The sequence below is a fragment of the Pseudorca crassidens genome, chromosome 16 (assembly GCF_039906515.1).
Source record: "Pseudorca crassidens isolate mPseCra1 chromosome 16, mPseCra1.hap1, whole genome shotgun sequence".
In the NCBI taxonomy this organism is placed as follows: Eukaryota; Metazoa; Chordata; class Mammalia; order Artiodactyla; family Delphinidae; genus Pseudorca; species Pseudorca crassidens.
In genome coordinates this window covers 22,503,767-22,524,480 of record NC_090311.1, presented here as the reverse complement: position 1 = coordinate 22,524,480, position 20,714 = coordinate 22,503,767, and the positions used below count along the sequence as shown (strand labels likewise).

At 41.3% G+C, this 20,714-nt stretch overlaps 1 protein-coding gene and 1 pseudogene across 5 annotated transcripts in view; one reads left to right on the top strand and one right to left on the bottom strand.

Moving 5' to 3' along the window:
* The first annotated feature begins 8,656 nt into the window (after positions 1-8,656).
* On the top strand, positions 8,657-9,425 carry LOC137208408 (WASH complex subunit 3 pseudogene; annotated as a pseudogene).
* Positions 9,426-16,001: 6,576 nt separating this feature from the next.
* Positions 16,002-20,714, bottom strand: part of SORCS1 (sortilin related VPS10 domain containing receptor 1) — a 660,265-nt gene continuing 655,552 nt past the window's right edge. For 3 of the 5 annotated variants that reach the window (XM_067709470.1, XM_067709467.1, XM_067709466.1), the window contains one exon: positions 16,002-19,326. In XM_067709470.1, coding sequence (XP_067565571.1) covers positions 19,262-19,326 — 65 coding nt within the window. In that variant the 3' untranslated portion in view covers positions 16,002-19,261. Of the gene's footprint in view, positions 19,592-20,714 lie in introns of all 5 variants that reach the window. The other 2 variants (XM_067709469.1, XM_067709465.1) reach the window with 2 other exon arrangements.

Sequence of the window (20,714 nt, the reverse complement as noted above, 5' to 3'; positions counted from 1 at the left end):
AATAAAGACCCCTGGGTGTTGGGTACCTGCAGGAATGGAGAATAAAGAAAAAGTAAAAGAGTTGCTAGTGGCTGTAAGAAAAATTGGGACATGTAAGAAGGGTTGCTAGGGTTACAATTCACATGCCCAATAATATTCTTTGAAAAATGAAAATAAAGGCTAGAATTTCTTTTTTTTTTTTAATTACTAGTTGATGACTAGACTGCTTCTTCAAAGTTACCCACCTCAGAGACTGTCCTGTGACGTGGTAGCTATTCAGATTGTGTTTGTTGAATAAATGACTGAGTAAATGACTAAACACATGCTTTTTCATGGACTGAGGTCCATTCTATACCCTCAAATCTTGGGTTTGTGGCAGTCATTTTTCTCACTTCTCCTACATTCTTTTTTATTCATTTCAAGGGTCTTGTCTGTGTTCTTCAAGGGTGCGGATGAGGGAAGTTATCACAGATAAAAGAACAGAGGCTAACAATGTGGTACAGAAAAGAGGATTTAATCTGGATGCAGAAGTCTTTGCTCTGCTCTAACTTACTAGGTGTCCATGAGAAAAACCTCAGTCAAAGGAGGTGATTGGCTAAGTCAACACTCTAGCATGAGGCCCAGTACCTAATCAGCGCTTAAGAAATACTCAGAATGATTTCTTATTCCCCCCCACACACACACCCTCAGCTTTAAAATTCTGAGTCTATAATTCTAGGAAAGCAGTTTTGGCAGATTTGATTCTTAATAGAGACATCCCCTGAGCACAGAAAATTTGGACTCAGGCCGAGATACTTTCTGCCTCTGCTTCCCTCGAGAGGATGGGTGGCAGTCCCATTTGTAATGCCTATAAAATCATGCAGAGTGGACCACTATAATATACCTAATAAACCATCTGGCATTGCTTTTGTTTTTCCCAGAAACTGCCTACCACACATTATACCAAAAAGAGTGCGTCTGCATATATACAGAGCACACAAACCTGCTTGTTCACTGAAAAGTTTTCCCTGCAAAAGAGGTCAAGGTGAGTTGGTTACATGTACACTGGCTTTATTTGTTGCCTCCTAAAACTATACAGAGCTGGGACCTGTATCAGTGCTGATGCCAAAGGAACAGAAATAGTGTGGAGAAAGTGGGGTGAAAGAAAGTGCAGACAAAATCTATTTGAGTCCGATAACTAATGGGCAGTTACTCTCAATTGGCTCTTTCTTCCTGTCACTTTCTAAGAGACTGTCCAAGAAGCTCTGAGATGATCAGATAATCCATTCCCAGAGGAATGGGAAGTGGAACCCACATTGTCCTAGAACCAGTGTTTCCAGGATTGAAGGCTATATTAGGAGTCACCAGCTCACTTCCTCAGTCTGGGAGAAGTTGGGATGCTTTTAATTGTGGGTCCAATGTGCTTGGGAGTATTGTACTAAGTCCCAGTTATTCTCTTCTCTCCATCATATGGCTCAGACCTAGGTGTTTGGCCTTTTCTTCAGTTTTTTGCATGGATTCCAGACCGCTACTCTGTTCTGCTAACAATCCACTTAAACTGAAGCCAGATGCCCTGATTTGTTTCCGCCATCCCCTGTCCTGCAGGGTCAGCCCTTGCTGACCTCCCAACCCCAGGAGCCTCAGGGGAGTCTTATTCATAAGAAACTGATACTGATGATTGAGGACATCCAGGGGCTGCCTGGAGTATGGACACAAGACTGACTTCTGGGGGAGTTGAGGAAGATGGCGGAAGAGTAAGATGCGGAGATCATCTTCCTCCCCACAGATACATCAGAAATACATCTAACACGTGGAACTGCTCCTATAGAGCACCCACTGAACATTGGCAGAAGACCTCAGACCTTCCAAAAGGCAAGAAACTCCCCACCTACCTGGGTAGGGCAAAAGAAAAAAGAAGAAACAGAGACAAAAGAATAGGGACGGGACCTGCACCTGTACACCAGGGAGCTGCACAGGAGGAAATGTTTCCACACACTAGGAAGCCCCTTCGCAGGCGGAGACTGCGGGTGGCGGAGGGGGGAAGCTTCGGGGCCGCGGAGGAGAGCACAGCAACAGGGGTGCGGAGGGCAAAGCGGAGAGATTCCCGCACAGAAGGTCGGTGCCGACCAGCACTCACCGGCCCGAGAGGCTTGTGTGCTCACCCGCCGGGGCGGGCGGGGCTGCGAGCTGAGGCTTGGGCGTCGGTCGGAGCTCCGGGAGAGGACTTAGGTTGGTGGCGTAAACACAGCCGGAAGGGGCTAGTGCGCCACGGGTGGCCGGGAGGGAGTCCGGGAAAAAGGCTGGAGCTGCCGAAGAGGCAAGAGACTTTTTCTTGCCTCTTTGTTTCCTGGTGCACGAGGAAAGGAGATTAAGAGCGCTGCTTAAAGGAGCTCCAGAGACGGGTGCGAGCCGCGGCTAAAAGCGCGGACCCCAGAGACGGGCATAAAGCGCTAAGGCTGCTGCTGCAGCCACCAGGAAGCCTGTGTGCGAGCACAGGTCACTATCCACACCACCCTTCCGGGAAGCCTGTGCAGCCCGCCACGGCCAGGGTCCCGGGATCCAGGGACAACTTCCCCGGGAGAACGTACAGCGCGCCTCAGGCTGGTGCAACGTCACGCCGCCTCTGACGCAGGCCCGCCCCACATCCGTGCCCCTCCCTCCCGCCTGAGTGAGCCAGAGGCCCCGAAGCAGCAGCTCCTTTAACCCCGTCCTGTCTGCTCGAAGAACAGACGCCCTCAGGCGACCTACATGCAGAGGCGGGTCAAAATCCAAAGCTGAACCCCCGGAGCTGTGCGAAGAAAGAAGAAAAAAGGAAATTTCTCTCAGCAGCCTCAGGAGCAGCGGATTAAATCTCCACAATCAACTTGATGTACCTGCATCTGTGGAATACCTGAATAGACAACGAATCATCCCAAATTGAGGACGTGGACTTTGGGAGCAAGATAGATTATTTTTTCCCCTTTTCCTGTTTTTGTGAGTTGTATGTGTATGCGTCTGTGTGAGATTTCGTCTGTATAGCTTTGCTTTTACCATTTGTCCTAGAGTTCTGTCCGTCCGTATTTTTTTTTTAACTTAAAAAAATTTTTTTTTCTTAATTATTTTTTATCTTTTATTTGAATAACTATTTTATCTTACTTTATTTTATTTTCTTTTATCCTCTTTCGTTCTTTCTTTCTATTTTTTCTCCCTTTTATTCTGAGCCGTGTGGATGAAAGGCTCTTGGTGCTCCAGCCAGGAGTCAGTGCTGTGCCTCTGAGGTGGGAGAGCCAACTTCAGGACACTGGTCCACAAGAGACCTCCCAGCTCCACGTAATATCAAACGGCGAAAATCTCCCGGAGATCTCCATCTCAACACCAAGATCCAGCTTCACTCAACAACCAGCAAGTTACAGTGCTGGACACCCTATGCCAAACAACTAGCAAGACAGGAACACAACACATCCATTAGCAGAGAGGCTGCCTAAAATCATAATTGGGACACAGACACCCCGAAACACACCACCAGACGTGGACCCACCCACCAGAAAGACAAGATACAGCCTCATCCACCAGAACACAGGCACTAGTCCCATCGACCAGGAAGCCTACACAACCCACTGAACCAACCTTAGCCACTGCGGACAGACACCAAAAACAACGGGAACTACGAACCTGCAGCCTGCAAAAAGGAGACCCCAAACACAGTAAGATAAGCAAAATGAGAAGACAGAAAAACACAGCAGATGAAGGAGCAAGGTAAAAACCCACCAGACCTAACAAATGAAGAGGAAAGAGGCAGTCTACCTGAAAAAGAATTCAGAATAATGATAGTAAAGATGATCCAAAATCTTGAAAATAGAATAGACAAAATGCAAGAAACATTTAACAAAGACCTAGAAGAACTAAAGATGAAACAAACAACGATGAACAACACAATAAATTGAATTAAAAATACTCTACAAGGGATCAATACCAGAATAACTGAGGCAGAAGAATGGATAAGTGACATGGAAGATAAAATAGTGGAAATAACTACTGCAGAGCAGAATAAAGAAAAAAAAAATGAAAAGAACTGAGGACAGTCTCAGAGACCTCTGTGAGAACATTAAATGCAACAACATTCGAATTATAGGGGTCCCAGAAGAAGAAGAGATAAAGAAAGGAACTGAGAAAATATTTGAAGAGATTATAGTTGAAAACTTCCCTAATATGGGAAAGGAAATAGTTAATCAAGTCCAGGAAGCACAGAGAGTCCCATACAGGGTAAATCCAAGGAGAAACACGGCAAGACACATATTAATCAAACTATCAAAAATTAAATACAAAGAAAACATATTAAAAGCAGCAAGGGAAAAACAACAAATAACACACAAGGGAATCCCGATAAGGTTAACAGCTGATCTTTCAACAGAAACTCTGCAAGCCAGAAGGGGGTGGCAGGACATATTTAAAGTGATGAAGGAGAAAAACCTACAACCAAGATTACTCTACCCAGCAAGGATCTCATTCAGATTTGATGGAGAAATTAAAACGTTTACAGACAACCAAAAGCTGAGAGAGTTCAGCACCACCAAACCAGCTTTACAACAACTGGTAAAGGAACTTCTCTAGGCAAGAAACACAAAAGAAGGAAAAGAACTACAATAACAAACCCAAAACAATTAAGAAAATGGGAATGGGAACATACATATTGATAATTACCTTAAATGTAAATGGATTAAATGCTCCCACCAAAAGACACAGACTGGCTCAATGAATACAAAAAGAAGACCCATATACATGCTGTCTACAAGAGACCCACTTCAGACCTTGGGACACATACAGATTGAAAGTGAGGGGATGGAAAAAGATATTCCATGCAAATGGAAATCAAAAGAAAGCTGGAATAGCAAGAGACAAAAAGGACACTACATAATGATCAAGGGATCAATCCAAGAAGAAGATATAACAATAATAAATATTTATGCACGCAACATAGGAGCACCTAAATACATAAGGCAAATACTAACAACCATAAAAGGGGAAATCGACAGTAGCACAATCATAGTAGGGGACTTTAACACCCCACTTTCACCAATGGACAGATCATCCAAAATGAAAATAAATAAGGAAACACAAGCTTTAAATGTTACATTAAGTAAGATGGACTTAATTGACATTTATAGGACATTCTATCCAAAAACAACAGAATACACATTTTTCTCAAGTGTTCATGGAACATTCTCCAGGATAGATCATATCTTGGATCACAAATCAGGCCTTGGTAAATTTAAGAAAATTGAAATCGTATCAAGTATCTTTTCTGACCACAATGCCATGAGACTAGATATCAATTACAGGAAAAGATCTGTAAAAAATACAAACACATGGAGGCTAAACAATACACTACTTAATTACGAAGTGATCACTGAAGAAATCAAAGAGGAAATCAAAAAATACCGAGAAACGATGACAATGGAGACACGACAACCCAAAACCTATGGGATGCAGCAAAAACAGTTCTAAGAAGGAAAATTATAGCAATACAATCCTACCTTAAGAAACAGGAAACATCTCAAATAAACAACCTAACCTTGCACCTAAAGCAATTAGAGAAAGAAGAACAAAAAAAAACCCTAAGTTAGCAGAAGGAAATAAATCATAAAGATCAGATCAGAAATAAATGAAAAAGAAATGAAGGAAACAATAGCAAAGATCAATAAAACTAAAAGCTGGTTCTTTGAGAAGATAAAATTGATAAACCATTAGCCAGACTCATCAAGAAAAAAAGGGAGAAGACTCAAATCAATAGAATTAGAAATGAAAAAGGAGAAGTAACAACTGACACTGCAGAAATACAAAGGATCATGAGAGATTACTACAAGCAACTCTATGCCAATAAAATGGACAACCTGGAAGAAATGGACAAATTCTTAGAAATGCACCACCTGCCGAGACTGAACCAGGAAGAAATAGAAAATATGACCAGACCAATCACAAGCACTGAAATTGAAACTGTGATTAAAAATCTTCCAACTAACAAAAGCCCAGGACCAGATGGTTTCACAGGTGAATTCTATCAAACATTTAGAGAAGAGCTAACACCTATCCTTCTCAAACTCTTCCAAAATATAGCAGAGGGAGGAACACTTCCAAACTCATTCTACAAGGTCACCATCACCCTGATACCAAAACCAGACAAAGATGTCACAAAGAAAGAAAACTACAGGCCAATATCACTGATGAACATAGATGCAAAAATCCTCAACAAAATACTAGCAAACAGAATCCAACAGCACATTACAAGGATCGTACACCATGATCAAGTGGGGTTTTTCCCAGGAATGCAAGGATTCTTCGATATACGCAAATCAATCAGTGTGATACACTATATTAACAAATTGAAGGAGAAAAACCATATGATCATCTCAATAGATGCAGAGAAAGCTTTCGACAAAATTCAACACCCACTTATGATAAAAACCCTGCAGAAAGTAGGCATAGAGGGAACTTTCCTCAACATAATAAAGGCCATATATGACAAACCCAAAGCCAACATCATACTCAATGGTGAAAAACTGAAACCATTTCCACTAAGATCAGGAACAAGACAAGGTTGCTCTCTCTCACCACTATTAAACATAGTTTTGGAAGTTTTAGCCACAGCAATCAGAGAAGAAAAAGAAATAAAAGGAATCGAAATCAGAAAAGAAGTAAAGCTGTCACTGTTTGCAGATGACATGATACTATACATAGAGAATCCTAAAGATGCTACCAGAAAACTACTAGAGCTAATCAATGAATTTGGTAAAGTAGCAGGATACAAAATTAATGCACAGCAATCTCTGGCATTCCTATACACTAATGATGAAAAATCTGAAAATGAAATTAAGCGAACACTCCCATTTACCACTGCAACAAAAAGAATAAAATATCTAGGAATAAACCTACCTAAGGAGACAAAAGACCTGTATGCAGAAAATTATAAGACACTGATGAAAGAAATTAAAGATGATACAAATAGATGGAGAGATATACCATGTTCTTGGATTGGAAGAATCAAGATTGTGAAAATGACTCTACTATCCAAAGCAATCTACAGATTCAATGCAATCCCTATCAAACTACTACTGGCATATTTCACAGAACTAGAACAAAAAATTTCACAATTTGTATGGAAACACAAAATATCCCGAACAGCCAAAGCAATCTTGAGAACGAAAAATGGAGCTGGAGGAATCAGGCTCCCTGACTTCAGACTATACTACAAAGCTACAGTAATCAAGACAGTATGGTACTGGCACAAAAACAGAAATATAGATCAATGGAACAGGATAGAAAGCCCAGAGATAATCTCATGCACATATGGTCACCTTATCTTTGATAAAGGAGGAAAGAATATACAATGGAGAAAAAACAGCCTCTTCAATAAGTGGAGGAAAACATAGGCAGAACCCTCTATGACATAAATCACAGCAAGATTTTTGACCCACCTGCCAGAGAAAGGGAAATAAAAACAAAAATAAACAAATAGGACCTAATGAAACGTAAAAGCTTTTGCACAGCAAAGGAAACCATAAACAAGACCAAAAGACAACCCTCAGAATGGGAGAAAATATTTGCAAATGAAGCAACTGACAAAGGATTAATCTCCAAGATTTACAAGCAGCTCATGCAGCTCAATAACAAAAAAACAAACAACCTAATCCAAAAATGGGCAGAAGACCTGAATAGACATTTCTCCAAAGAAGATATACAGATTGCCAACAAACACATGAAAGAATGCTCAACATCATTAATCATTAGAGAAATGCAAATCAAAACTACAATGAGGTATCATCTCACACCAGTCAGAATGGCCATCATCAAAAAATCTTGAAACAATAAATGCTGGAGAGGGTGTGGAGAAAAGGGAACCCTCTTGTACTGTTGGTGGGAATGTAAATTGATACAGCCACTATGGAGAACAGTATGGAGGTTCCTTAAAAACTACAAATAGAACTACCATACAACCCAGCAATCCCACTACTGGGCATATACCCTAAGAAAACCATAATTCAAAAAGAGTCATGTACCAAAATGTTCATTGCAGCTCTGTTTACAATAGCCCGGACATGGAAGCAACCTAAGTGTCCATCATCGGATGAATGGATAAAGAAGATGTGGCACATATATAAAATGGAATATTACTCAGCCATAAAAAGAAACAAAATTGAGATATTTGTAGTGAGGTGGATGGACCTAGAGTCTGTCATACAGAGTGAAGTAAGTCAGAAAGAGAAAAACAAATACTGTATGCCAACACATATATATGGAATCTAAGAAGAAAAAAAAAGATCATGAAGAATCTATGGGTAAGATGGGAATAAAGACACAGACTTACTAGAGAATGGACTTGAGGATATGCGGAGGGGGAAGGGTAAGCTGGGACAAAGTGAGAGAGTGGCATGGACATATATACACTACCTAACGTAAAACAGATAGGTAGTGGGAAGCAGCCGCATAGCACAGGGAGATCAGCTCGGTGGTTTTTGACCACCTAGCGGGGTGGGATAGGGAGGGTGAGAGAGAGGGAGACACAAGAGGGAGGAGATATGGGGATATATGTGTACGTATAGCTGATTCACTTTGTTATAAAGCAGAAACTAACACACCATTGTAAAGTAATTATACTCCAATAAAGATGTTTAAAAAAAAAAAAAAAAAAAGCACTAGGATGCTATTACCGGGTTGGGCGGGCCCGGTCGGGGAGAGGTTTTTGGGTGAGCCTTGGGTCCCCCGCCCGCTGAGGAGATGGATGAGGATGGGCTTCCTCTCACGGGGTCAGACATAGACCTGACTAAGTGGCCAACTATTCAACAGAAAAGAACGGTGGCATTTCTAAACCAATTATTGGTGTACACTGTACAGTTCCTCAACCCCTTTTCTACAGTTTGTGAGGAGAAACTGCAGACCTTTCTCTTCGTATCCAGCAAATTGAAACAACTCTCAATATTTTAGATGCAAAGTTGTCATCTATCCCTGGGCTAGATGATGTCATATTTGAAGTATCGCCTATAAGTGTCACTAGGATCACAAATGAAACACATTCTGAAACCACTTCAGAGCAATCACAGAACAGTTTACAAGACTCTGGACCACGGGAAAGTGAAGTAACACCAGAAAAATATCTTAACTGTAGCCAAGGACATAAGATACACCAGATATCTCAAAATGGTTCAAGTGGGTGTTCCAGTGATGGCAATAAGAAACAAAATGATATCGGAAGGACTAGACCCAGATCTTCCTGAGAGGCCAGATGCCCCAGTGCCTGATATAGAAGGTGAAAAAAATACAGAAGAAAGTTCAGACAGCGAATCTTCTTTTAGTGACTAAGCTTAATTTTTATAACAATTACATATACATGTGTTGGTACACATTTACATTCTATAAGAAAGAGAGCCTGAACTTTAACTCTTAGTCATAAAAGCATCAAATAGCTACATATCCACCACCAAGCTTCCTCTGTGAAAAAATAAATAAATAAAGCATTTATAATTAAAAACAATAAAAAGACTGACTTGTGATATAATCACTGATTGGAATCTTTAGGTTACACATTTCACCTATGGGATTGGACCAAACACAATCTAGATTTTTTATGCCTCTTTAGATACTACATTAAATTCAAGAAGCAGCCACTCACCTGTGTCAGTCCTGCCTCACCAGTCCTTTCCAGGCTTGCTTTCTTCTTCCTTCCCACTTAAGTCTCATGATGCATCATGACTGAGCGGGACATCCCAAACCAAGCAGTTTTTTCCTATTTGCAATAATACTGTGGACTCTCATCAGTTAAAAACAAAAACAAAAACACGCTTGGTCAAGTGTGCTTGTATATAACAGAACCACAAGGCTTCATTCTGTGTTATTACTTTTCACACCATGGGCCAAAGTGAGGATGGAAGATCTTGCCCTGCAATGAGGGCACTGGGAAGAAACTTCATTCAGAGGCATGAGAATCAGTAAGGAAGCTAATCTCCAATGGACTGAGCCATGTCTGTATCTACAGTTTTCCTGCAGCCCTCTGGGTGCTGTATGAGCTGCTGGGTTTCAGATTACTCCGTGCTGGTATTTGGAAAACACTTCCTCTATATCCACTTGTTTAACAAAGTTAGTAGCAAATATCAGTTCTTTCCTCTGGGAGGGCTTAGGTGGCCTAACTTCCCCATGTACCACGTCAAGTACGGTGAAAATAGTAGGTTACACTATTTGTGTAACTCAGTAGTAAGGGCTGAGGCAGGATTTGTTGTGTGCTTTCAAAAGAATAACTCTTTTCCTTGTGTAAACTCTTTCCCACAACTATATTTGCAGTAGGGAACTGCAGGAACGTGCAATTTTTCTGTTTTAAACCAGCTCCTATTTGTGGCTTACCTGGAGGAGGGCTGGATGGGAGGGTGGTAGAGTGGAAAGAGGAGTGGTCATATCCATTAGGAGTCCTGGGTTGGAATTCTGACTTTACTACCCTACTGGCTATGTGACCTCGGACATGGGACTTAACCTTCCCAGACCAAGGTTTCTGCATGATTTAAATGAACATGCTACCTTGAAGTATTTACATGTTTTAAATCATTTATTCCTTATAACACAGCAAATGTACCATCCATCACCACCTGTGTCTCCTCTCCTTTTGTAGCTCACTGTCCCCTACTTGTATCAAATGCTTCCCATCCTCTTATCCTACAGCCCGAACTCCCTTGTAACATGTTGCATACAATTAAGAGGCTAAAAAGAAGAAACAATACTTACAATACATTTGAAAATACATCTAGCAATTGGGAATGCTATAGTAGGTAGACCAAATTACGTTCTGATTGTTTCTCTGCCATATTAAAAAAAAAAAAAAAAAGATTTCAGTAGTTACCTATGTGCACACATCTGAATAATGAACATATTTATATTATATTTATACTGTAAAATTTTATTAATCATGTTCATGTGTATGTGTATGTGTATATACTTGTACAATACATATAAACACAGTTAGCAAAGTTATACAGTTTAAAAATTTTAAACATTTGAAATTTCGTGAATTAAATTGCAGGTACCATAATAGCAAAATGTTTTCATCTCAATATAAATATAAATTGATAAAAATGAGATGAAAATTGTCTTGCTCTAGAAAAGCTATCTTTAATTTACTAAAGATATTTAAGTATATACCATCAACAATTTTGAACTTTTCTATGAACTTTACATATATTAAACATAGAACTATTCATAATTATATAATTAGCATAATAAACAAATATATTTTAGATTTACTCCATATTTCTTGTAAGTTTTATTTAAAATAGCATTTTTTCTGACCATATATGTTCATTTTAGAAAAAATATAGAAAATATCCAAAGATATGAGAATTTTTAAAAACCTGACATTTTACAAGCTAGAAATAACCAGTGTTACTATATTTTAATCTCTCAGTCTGTCCCTATTTATTTTCTGTACGAGTTATTTTCATACCATGTGAAGTCTTAAATTCTGCTTTCTCTTGGCATCACATGAGACTTTTCTCAGGCCATTAAATATTCCTTAGAAAAATAGTTTTACTGGAAGCATTCTACTTTATCACATAGATAAATATAGATATATTATGATTTATTAATAAATTTATAAATACTGTTTACTGAATTCTTTTCAATGTTTACATTGGCAAGAAGCTTTTATCAAGATATCTATACATGCATCTATTGAAATATCTTAGTATTGTTCATAGAGTGGCTTCATTATCTAGATAACTTAAGCTTATTTTAAATATTTTAAAGCTTTCTTTACTGGTTCACTTTTCATGGAATACCTTATAAATACCTTTCATACCTTTTCATACTGTCATCTTCTTTAACAAAGAGTTTTGGCCACAGTTGAACATTCTTTGGGCCAAAGTCGTATTTCTAAATGTCATTGGTGTGGTTGATGGAAATTGAATGATGCTCTAAGGTTTGTAGAGTGAGGCGGCTGCCAGTCTCTGCTGCAGAAGTCCTCAGGCTAATCATGATGGTGAGGAAGGGGAGGATTGGTACTATTTTCTTATCTTTTATCTCTGCTATCAAGTGAGACTTCTTTCTTCTACCAGTATATCCAAACTACTTGGGCTCACGGGCCCAGCCGCTCCGCGGCATGTGGGATCCTCCCGGACCGGGGCACGAACCCATGTCCCCTGCATCGGCAGGCGGACTCTCAACCACTGCGCCAGCAGGGAAGCCCTCAAAGTACTTTTAAACTAACATTTGAATTACTGTCAGTTCTGCTATAAAACTTTTTTTGAAGATGTAAATATTTTTTCTAATGTTATTGATATATTAGGAAAAGATTTCAGGATAATGCAAATTTTGTGTTTGCTTATGTGTGATTTTGCCAATGAGAAACATTAGGTGAACACAGAAAACTATACCCAAATGAATTTAGCTGTGTAAAAATACACAGAACACGCACGCACACACACACACACACACACACACACACACACCACGCAAACATCCACCAGTGATCTCCATTTGCCTCTGTGTTAAGAGCCACACCATCCAGTTAGTAGCACAACCTTCTGCCAGATTTCAGATCACTCCTTCTACCCCTTTAAAATAACCACAAGCTGTAAGTAGTCAGGGCTCACTTTCACAAGAAAATGTCAGGTCCTCTTCAAGATAAGTATTTTATTTGTGTATTTCTTAACCAATGAACAGTGTATATGTCTCTGAATGGCTGGTTCCTTTTCAGCTTTTGCAACCCAGCAGGACCCTATGGGGCTTTCCCAGAATAGACCCCCTCTTCCCATGTCTTCTACTTGCCTTTGTGTGTAGAAAAACTTTAGTCAAAGAATAAGTTTAATTTCTCACGTCAGAGACGTGAGAAAATGCAGAAAGAAAGGGAAACTGTGAAGCAAGACAAAATAGTAACCGTTCAGCCATTAAACAAAGTCAAGGACTTTTAGTGCCTTCTCAAGGGCTATAGATATTCTGAGCCACGTCCTTTGAGCTGTTTCGCAGATAATGAAACCTCCACCAGGTGGAAGAATTTAACTGTATGCTGCCCACAAGCAGGTAGACCCCAGACCCATCAACCAGAAAGTTGATGATGTTGACTCCCGATTACCTCACCACCAACCAATCAGAAGAATGTCCACGAGCTGATCACATACCCCACAACCACCCTCCCTCACCCTGTTTTTAAAAACATTTACCTGAAAGCCTTTAGGGAGTTCAGGCCTTTTAGGCACTAGCTGCCTGGACTCCTTGCTTAGAGCCCTGCAATAAACACTGCACCTTCCTTCACAAGCTGGTGTCAGTAGATTAGCTTTACTGCACGCGGGCAAGTGGACCCAAGTTTGGTTCGGTAACATTTTCAGATCTCAGAGAAGCCAGGGACCAACTGTCCCCTGTCCCATCCCCAGTTACTCTGCTCCCTATTATGTCTTTTTTTTTTTTTTAACCTGTAAATATCCTAAAATATTTATTTAAGTAGGATACCATTGTATATGTTATCTTAAATTTTATTATTTGCCCCTATTAGAATATATGCCCATGAAGGCAGATATCAGCCTTGTTCACCGTTGTATTATCATCACCTAAAATGTTTGTACCACATATGGATTAATACTTATTTGTATTTTATAAACCAAAGATCCCTTCTCATGTATTTAACATGGAAACTATAACAGTTATTTCTTTATATATGTCCATCTGGAATTAATTTGGGATTCCCCCATTCTGAAAGTGTGAGCCTAACATGCATTTTCAAAATACTCTTAACCTCTAAGAAATAGGAAAACAAATTACATCATGATTCAGAAACCAAACTTAGGCCTTTGTTTTTCATGCTACTTGCTAGCCAGTTTTATTTTTTTTTCTAAACTGCAATTATTTCACTTAAATTAATATCTAAGAATAGCTCCCTGAATACAGCAGCTTGAGTGGCAACAGAGAGGAAGGGCAAGGACATGCTGATTCTTGACAAACGACCAACTGAACATGTAATTAGAGGTGCTAGCTAGGTAAGGGGAGTCGGACCAAGAGGCCACCTCAGAGGTCTTTGCTAAATGAAGTGGACTTGCTCACCACACTAAATTGAAAATCACACTAAACTGAAAAGGGCTGAGTTTCAGCAAACATTTATCTAGTGCCTCCTAATGGTGATGTCCAGTGCTGTCAGCTGGAGGCTGAAGGAGTGAAATGAAAAACAGAAGAGCATAGAATTTGGTGAGAAAGGTGTAAAAGGACATACGTAAACGTAATGCCACATTTTATTTATTTTTTAACATCTTTATTGGAGTATAATTGCTTTACAATGCTGTGTTAGTTTCTGCTTTATAACAAAGTGAATCAGCTATACATATACATATGTCCCCATATCTCTTCCCTCTTGCGTCTCCCTCCCTCCCACCCTCCCTATCCCACCCCTCTGGGTGGTCACAAAGCACTGAGCTGATCTCCCTGTGCTATGCGGCTGCTTCCCACTAGCTATCTATTTTACAGTTAATGCCCCATTTTAAATATGCGTTGTTTAAAGGGGGATACGTGAAAGAATGGCACCAAGAAAGGAACGCCGACTATTTAATAAGTGCCTTTGGGTTGAAGGAGATTTGTTGGGCTTGACGTGGGCAGACCTTGAGAGAGGTGCTGTGCCAGTCACCCGTCTGTGTTCTCAAGTCCACTTCCCACTCCTCTCCCACTCCTCCTTGTTCTACTTAGTAATTCAGAAAACTACATTTCCCAGGCTCCACTGCCCACTGGCTTGGGCTGGGAAACATTGGCTGGAGATGGGAGGCCTGGAGCAAGCTCCCCTTCCCCCTCTTCTCTGCTTGGGCAGCACTGCTGGCAATGGCCATGTCTCCTCTGTGACTCCAGCTTCTGCCAGAAACATCCTCCCTGTCTTCAGCTTCCATCTGGTGGTCCTGAGTCCTGGGCTCTAGGGATCCCTTTGTCCTTCCAGCCCAGGGAAGATAGAGCCTTCCTCTTGATGCTCATCTTGGAGTCACTTCACCTTCCCCTATTTGGCATCTTGGCTCTTCAGTTACTCAAGCAACAAATTGCCTGAATTAAATCCCCTCTGTCTGAAATCCCTAGGAATGACTTTTGTTTGACTGCCTGTACCGTCAGTGACACAGGAGATAAGCTGCTCTTGATGGAGAAAAGCAATATAGGCTCTGGCCTGGAAAATAATGATGCGTTGGAAGGAAGACTTAGTCTGTGGGAAAGGAAAGGTGAAAGGCCACCTAAAAAACAACAGAAATTCCAATTGCGTGCTGAGACCGTCCTAATGAGGCAATGCCATTCCAAGCCTGGCAGGTCTTTGAAAAGGTTAAGGAGGGTTTTGTGCCTGCACGAACGTTTCAGCCAAATACAAGGACAAAATGTTGACCAAGAAAAGATACCACAAGGCCAAAAGGATTTGGATCCAGTCCACCTCTTTATTTTCCACCAAGTTTAAATCAGCTATTTGGGACTCTTGGGAATGACTCACCCACTCAGAATACCAGAGCTGGAAGGTGTCCTTTTCCTTATAATTGTATGCATGAGGACACTAAAGCTTTGCTCAAGGTCACACAGCTGGTAAAGCTGGAAGGAGAACTCCGGTGTCCTGATTCCAGTATCAAAGCCATTATCACTCTAGCACTTGAGCTCTTTCCACTCCCCAAGTTTCAGTTCATTACATGCAGGTTTGGTCCTTCAGTAACTACAAGCTTCTGAACAAATTTGAATGTGTTTGTTCCATATCAATAATTTCTCATTTTGAAGGAACAATAGTGAGAATGTTACTCATTCCAATGTAAACAGCTTGGAGTGATTTTTTTAAATATTATAGAATAAAGTAACAGTAAAGCAACAGATATTATACAGTCACCTGAAATGCAGGTTAGAATTTAGGTAGTAGAATATATATCCTACGTTGATAACAAAAAACCCAAAACTCCCCAAAAACCAAACCCCTCAAACCTGTAGCGTTTACTAAATTCTCATGCAATTAGTCTTTATGAAACCCTATAGATGCATCGCTTCTATATCTGGACTGAACACCGAAGTTTGGAATAAAATAAACACCTTGAGGCATAGACTTCAGAGACATTATCTGTTTAATAAATATGACTGTAAAAGCAATAAACAAGAGCAATTATACATTACACTACATAGTATTTAACAAAAAATACATCAAAAAAGTCATTTTAAAATTAGAAGTAGTTCAATACTATAAGAAAACTTTCTTTTTTTTTTAAATTGGCTTCCTATAAAAATAAGTTGGCAAATGGGGGAATTTCAATGCTCAGTTGGAATCCTGGAAAACACAGCTGCCAAGCACCCCATTCCTCTCAAAGTTGCTGTTTGGAACTTCTGAAAAAAAGCAAAGCAAACCTCTGCATTTTGGACAGTGAATCCAATCAAAAATAAGGCAAAGGAGAAAACGTTGGTTGGGTCGTTCAGGGTAGAGCACGCAGTTTGCCTTCTGGGATTTTGGAAAACATTGCAATATCAGATTTGTAGCTTGCCCTGAATCTTACCTTCCCCATCCATCCCTCCCCACCCATTCCTCTGGCCTCAAGCCTACCAAACTCCTCATTGTGTCTGCACCTGCTGTTGTTGAGTAGGTAGGCACTTGGGTCCCTCCCACTGGCAGCTCCTCATTACTACCTTCTCTTCAGGATTGAGCTGGCATGGCCTAGTACAGTGGTTCTCAAACTTTAGTGTATTTCACAATCACCCAAAGAGCTTGTAAAAACAGATTGCTGGGCCCCAACCCTGGAGTTTCTAATTCAGTAGGTCTGGGGTCAGTGGGACCCAAAATCTGTGTTTCTAACAAGTCCGAGGTGATGCTGATACTGCTGGTCTGGGTACCACGCTTTGAGAAACGAGCTAGATCATAAGAATAATAAGGTCCCCTCTGAGCAGTACTTGGCCTCACTAGTCTCCTGCAGGTGGGAGGGAGCTCTGAGGAGAGGCACATGAGGACCCTGGAGATGCTGAATGTAGAACCAGCCATCTCTGATCACCTTCCAAAACGCCAGGCATCTCATGTCCACCTCTATTTTAGGTTAGGACTTACAAGCCCTTCTTCGCTATGTCTTCTCATGTATTCATTCATTTCTTCTTTCAACAAACAACTTTCTTAACACCTACTCTAGGCAAGGCACTGTGTTAGATTGAGTGTTATTCCCTTTTTCATAGTTTAACAATGAAAATGATTGAACTGCAACTCTGAGGAATCCCTGTACTGTCGTGAATGAGCCTCTTTTGGTTTCCAAACACTCTGTTTTCCATATAAAATTTGGGAGGCTCCAACTGAAGAGATTCAATGAGGATGTTTCCCATGGGATAGGAAGCCTGGCAGGTTGAGGATCATTTGAGTTCTACAAAGAGACGGCTGCCTTAGGCAGAATCCGTCTCCCAGATTCATGCCGAGCATCTCCAGCCATAAAATCTTCTGCTTGATTAACTTCTGACTGAAGTGTTGCCACTCTTCCCCTACTTGAGCTACACAAGGGCAGTGGTTGTCAGGATCTTTAGGGCACCCCCATTGTCCCCAGGGCCCTGCGATACCCTGACGCTGGCCTGGGGACATGGCCAAGTAGGAGGCTACACTCTGAGAGGTCTTTTGAAACCACTTTCTCCTACATTTTAGAGTGGGCTTTATCCAATCCATAATACTCCAAGGGCTCCTGCTTCACATACTTTTGTTTCCCTCTTTCTCTGGACCTTCTTTCATGATGGCCCTGGGAGAACTGGGATTTCTTCATGCTTTGAGCCCACCTGCTTGAGTCTGATAACTCCTCCCCTTTATGCTTATTAAATTTTCCTTTGCTGATACTATGCTCAGAGATCAGAAAGCACACATGTAAGAAGTCTAGGGTCATCTTACAATAATCACAATCCCATCCTAATATAAGACAAGACCTCCGTATAATCTCAAGACTTTTTGACACTCAAACATCAAATCCATTAACCTGCTTCTTCTTCTGCTTAACATTGGTTTCATTTTACAAATATTTTCACTCTACTGTGAGAGGGGAAATACTGGGTAATAGCAACCATCACAGGAGGAAATTGCCCTGCCACATAGTAACACGTTCAAAACATTTCTCACAAGAATCTTCTGGAATCTGACTGCAGGAGATTTTTGTTAAGGTGTGACAAAACCACTATTCATCTGTATGTTTTCTTTTCTAAGGTACATGGGCCAGGTTTGAATTGCTTTGCATATCTCAACTCTTTCACACACATTATATGTTTCCAGGGGGGAAAGGCAAGGATATTTGGAAGAGGCAGGTCTACAGGAGGATACAAAAAAAAAAATACATGAAGCTAAACCCTGCAGGGCAGGATGCTGCTTGGTCAGTGTGTATGTAGGCTGCATGCATGGGCGTGTGCAAAGTTGACAGAGAGATCATTAGCTTTGGGTGGTGGAGGCAGGGTTGCCAGAGGCGAGGCTAGTATTTAAAGAACATCAGGATGAATGCCCAGAATCTGGCAACATGTTTGGGAAGAAAAGGCAGGAGCAGTTGAAGGATAACTTGGGGACTGGAAGGAAGAGACACAAAGACATTGACAGATCACGACCACACGTGGAGAGCAAACAAATGGGAAGGTAAGAATGCGGGTAACTGGGATTCTGTTTTCTACACAGGGCAGGAGTAGGAAAAGCTACAAGGGGAAGCTGTCGTGATGGGAAGGGGGGAACAGGAAACACAGGTCCACTTTTGACACTCCTGCCCGACTGCCTTCCTTCTTTCCCTATTCTGCCTGCATCCATGGAACTTGAACTTGCTTCTTTGTCCCTGTGGCCATACAGAATGGAGAAGGCAACCTGTGGCCCCTGCCGGCCAACAGAGCTCCCGAAGATAACTTAGAAGGCGAAAATGGCAACAAGTAAAGTGGAACAGAGAAACAGCCCAGGGTTTCAAACTCCTGTGCATGTCTTTGTGTCTTGTGAAAAGGGCTGGGGTAGCTAATCTACCCATCAGCCTGTAGAGCTAAAATAGCTGTTAAGTCTAGAGCCAAGAATATTTCCAAAAATACATGCAGATTTCCTTGGCCTATATATGTTAGGAATTTTCTACAAACACAACCAATCAGAAAAAGGAGAGAGGAGAAGAAAGGGGGAGGGGAGTGTTTTTTCCATTAAAATAGAGCACCTGTACACTGCCCCTCCAAGCATGTTCTCAAGGTACTGTCCACATGCACAGGCTTAAAGCTAAAAACCCTTGTTGTCTGTGTCTGAAGAATTAAAAAGTCCCGATGCAGTGAGTGTTTGTTTGTTTGTTTGTTTAGATTTTGATTGTTTTTATTTTATTTGTTTGTTTTTGTTTTTACTGGCGTCCTCCAGTCAAACATTTACATAGGTAGGGATTTCTTTTGTGCTTTGATTCTCAGCAACTATGGAAATACTTCCTGGCAAAATAGGAAACAGAACAACAAAGAAAAAAAACACAAAGTTAGTGGTCATGGAGAAGGATGCACTTGACAAGAGCGAAATTCTTTCCTGATCAGCAGGTCGCCTGTAGCCTTTGGGGGTTTTCCTTAAATGGCAAATTGAGCCCCAGCAGATCCCCGCTTTGGCGTTGAAGGTGGAGTGGCGTGTCTTGCTCTTTGCAATCGGAGAGATGAGTCACCAGGTTGAGTAGAAGGGGAGGAAGGGGAGGGTAAAGCTACTCTCCTAAGAGAAAACGTGTAACACTTACTCATTTAATGACACTGGCAATGGAAAGGTGTCAGAGACGGTGTAACGTGCTGGGAGCTCTTCCTGGCGAAGGACGGATTGCTACTTTAATCAAGCAAACAGCAGCCGCACTTCATACCCCATGGAAATGGGACTGAAAACCGAATGACCCACAAAAATGCCCTTAGAAGCTTTAGAAGTAAATAGGGCAAACGCTTCTCTGGACTTGGAGACGGAAAAGCCTTTTTCTTTTTAACCCAAAGCAATTACGCATTTCTCACCGTCTCCCCAAATAAGAGGAAGCACACTGTGAAAACTGGACACCAGATGCGGGGCTATTGTTATTATTGCCTCTGATATGAGCCTGGCAGCACATTTAAATTTCGCCTTAATACAGCCACAGAACGTTCCCATGTTCATTTAAAGAGAGGGCTCTGTCTCCCTTTAAGAACTCATTTTTCCCCCAGGTACCAGATTAACAGTCATAGGACGTTCTAGGTGATTTGGCATTATCACATCAGAGTGAAGCATGAATGCTTATATAATAATTTATCCATCAGAGTCAGCAATGCAGGGTCTAGATGGGAACATTTACAGCTTCAAGTCCTAGGGTCATCAGACAGGAGGAGACAAGGAGAGAAATGGATCACAATGGTGGTCCCATGGGTTTATCTAAGTTCCTGGGAAATGCCCTCCACAATAAACAGCAGAACTTAGCAATGACCCTGAGACTCTCTATACCTAGCTGTTGGCTTCCCATGCTTCCTCCCCAGACAGAGAGTGAGCCCTACTGAATTACGCTGAAATCCAGTTTTAAGACTCCTGGTAGGGCACAGGTGAAAAGGAGGAAGAAATCTGCCCATCTGCTCTGTGACAGTCTAACCCTCCAGCACTCTCTCTCAGGAAACCCCACTCCTGAGATAAGTTCTGCCAACTTCATGGCTCTTGAATTCTCAGGTTCCGTGTTTCCCGGGGGGCAGTTTTTGATTACTGCTAGATTTAAAACAATCCCAGGGTGATCGGTCTGTCTTTCTTCCACGCATGTTCTGGAGCCGTGTGCCCTCCTTAGAGCTGTCTCCAGGTGGGGCTGCCACAGCTCGCTCTGGTCGTTAGACACCCT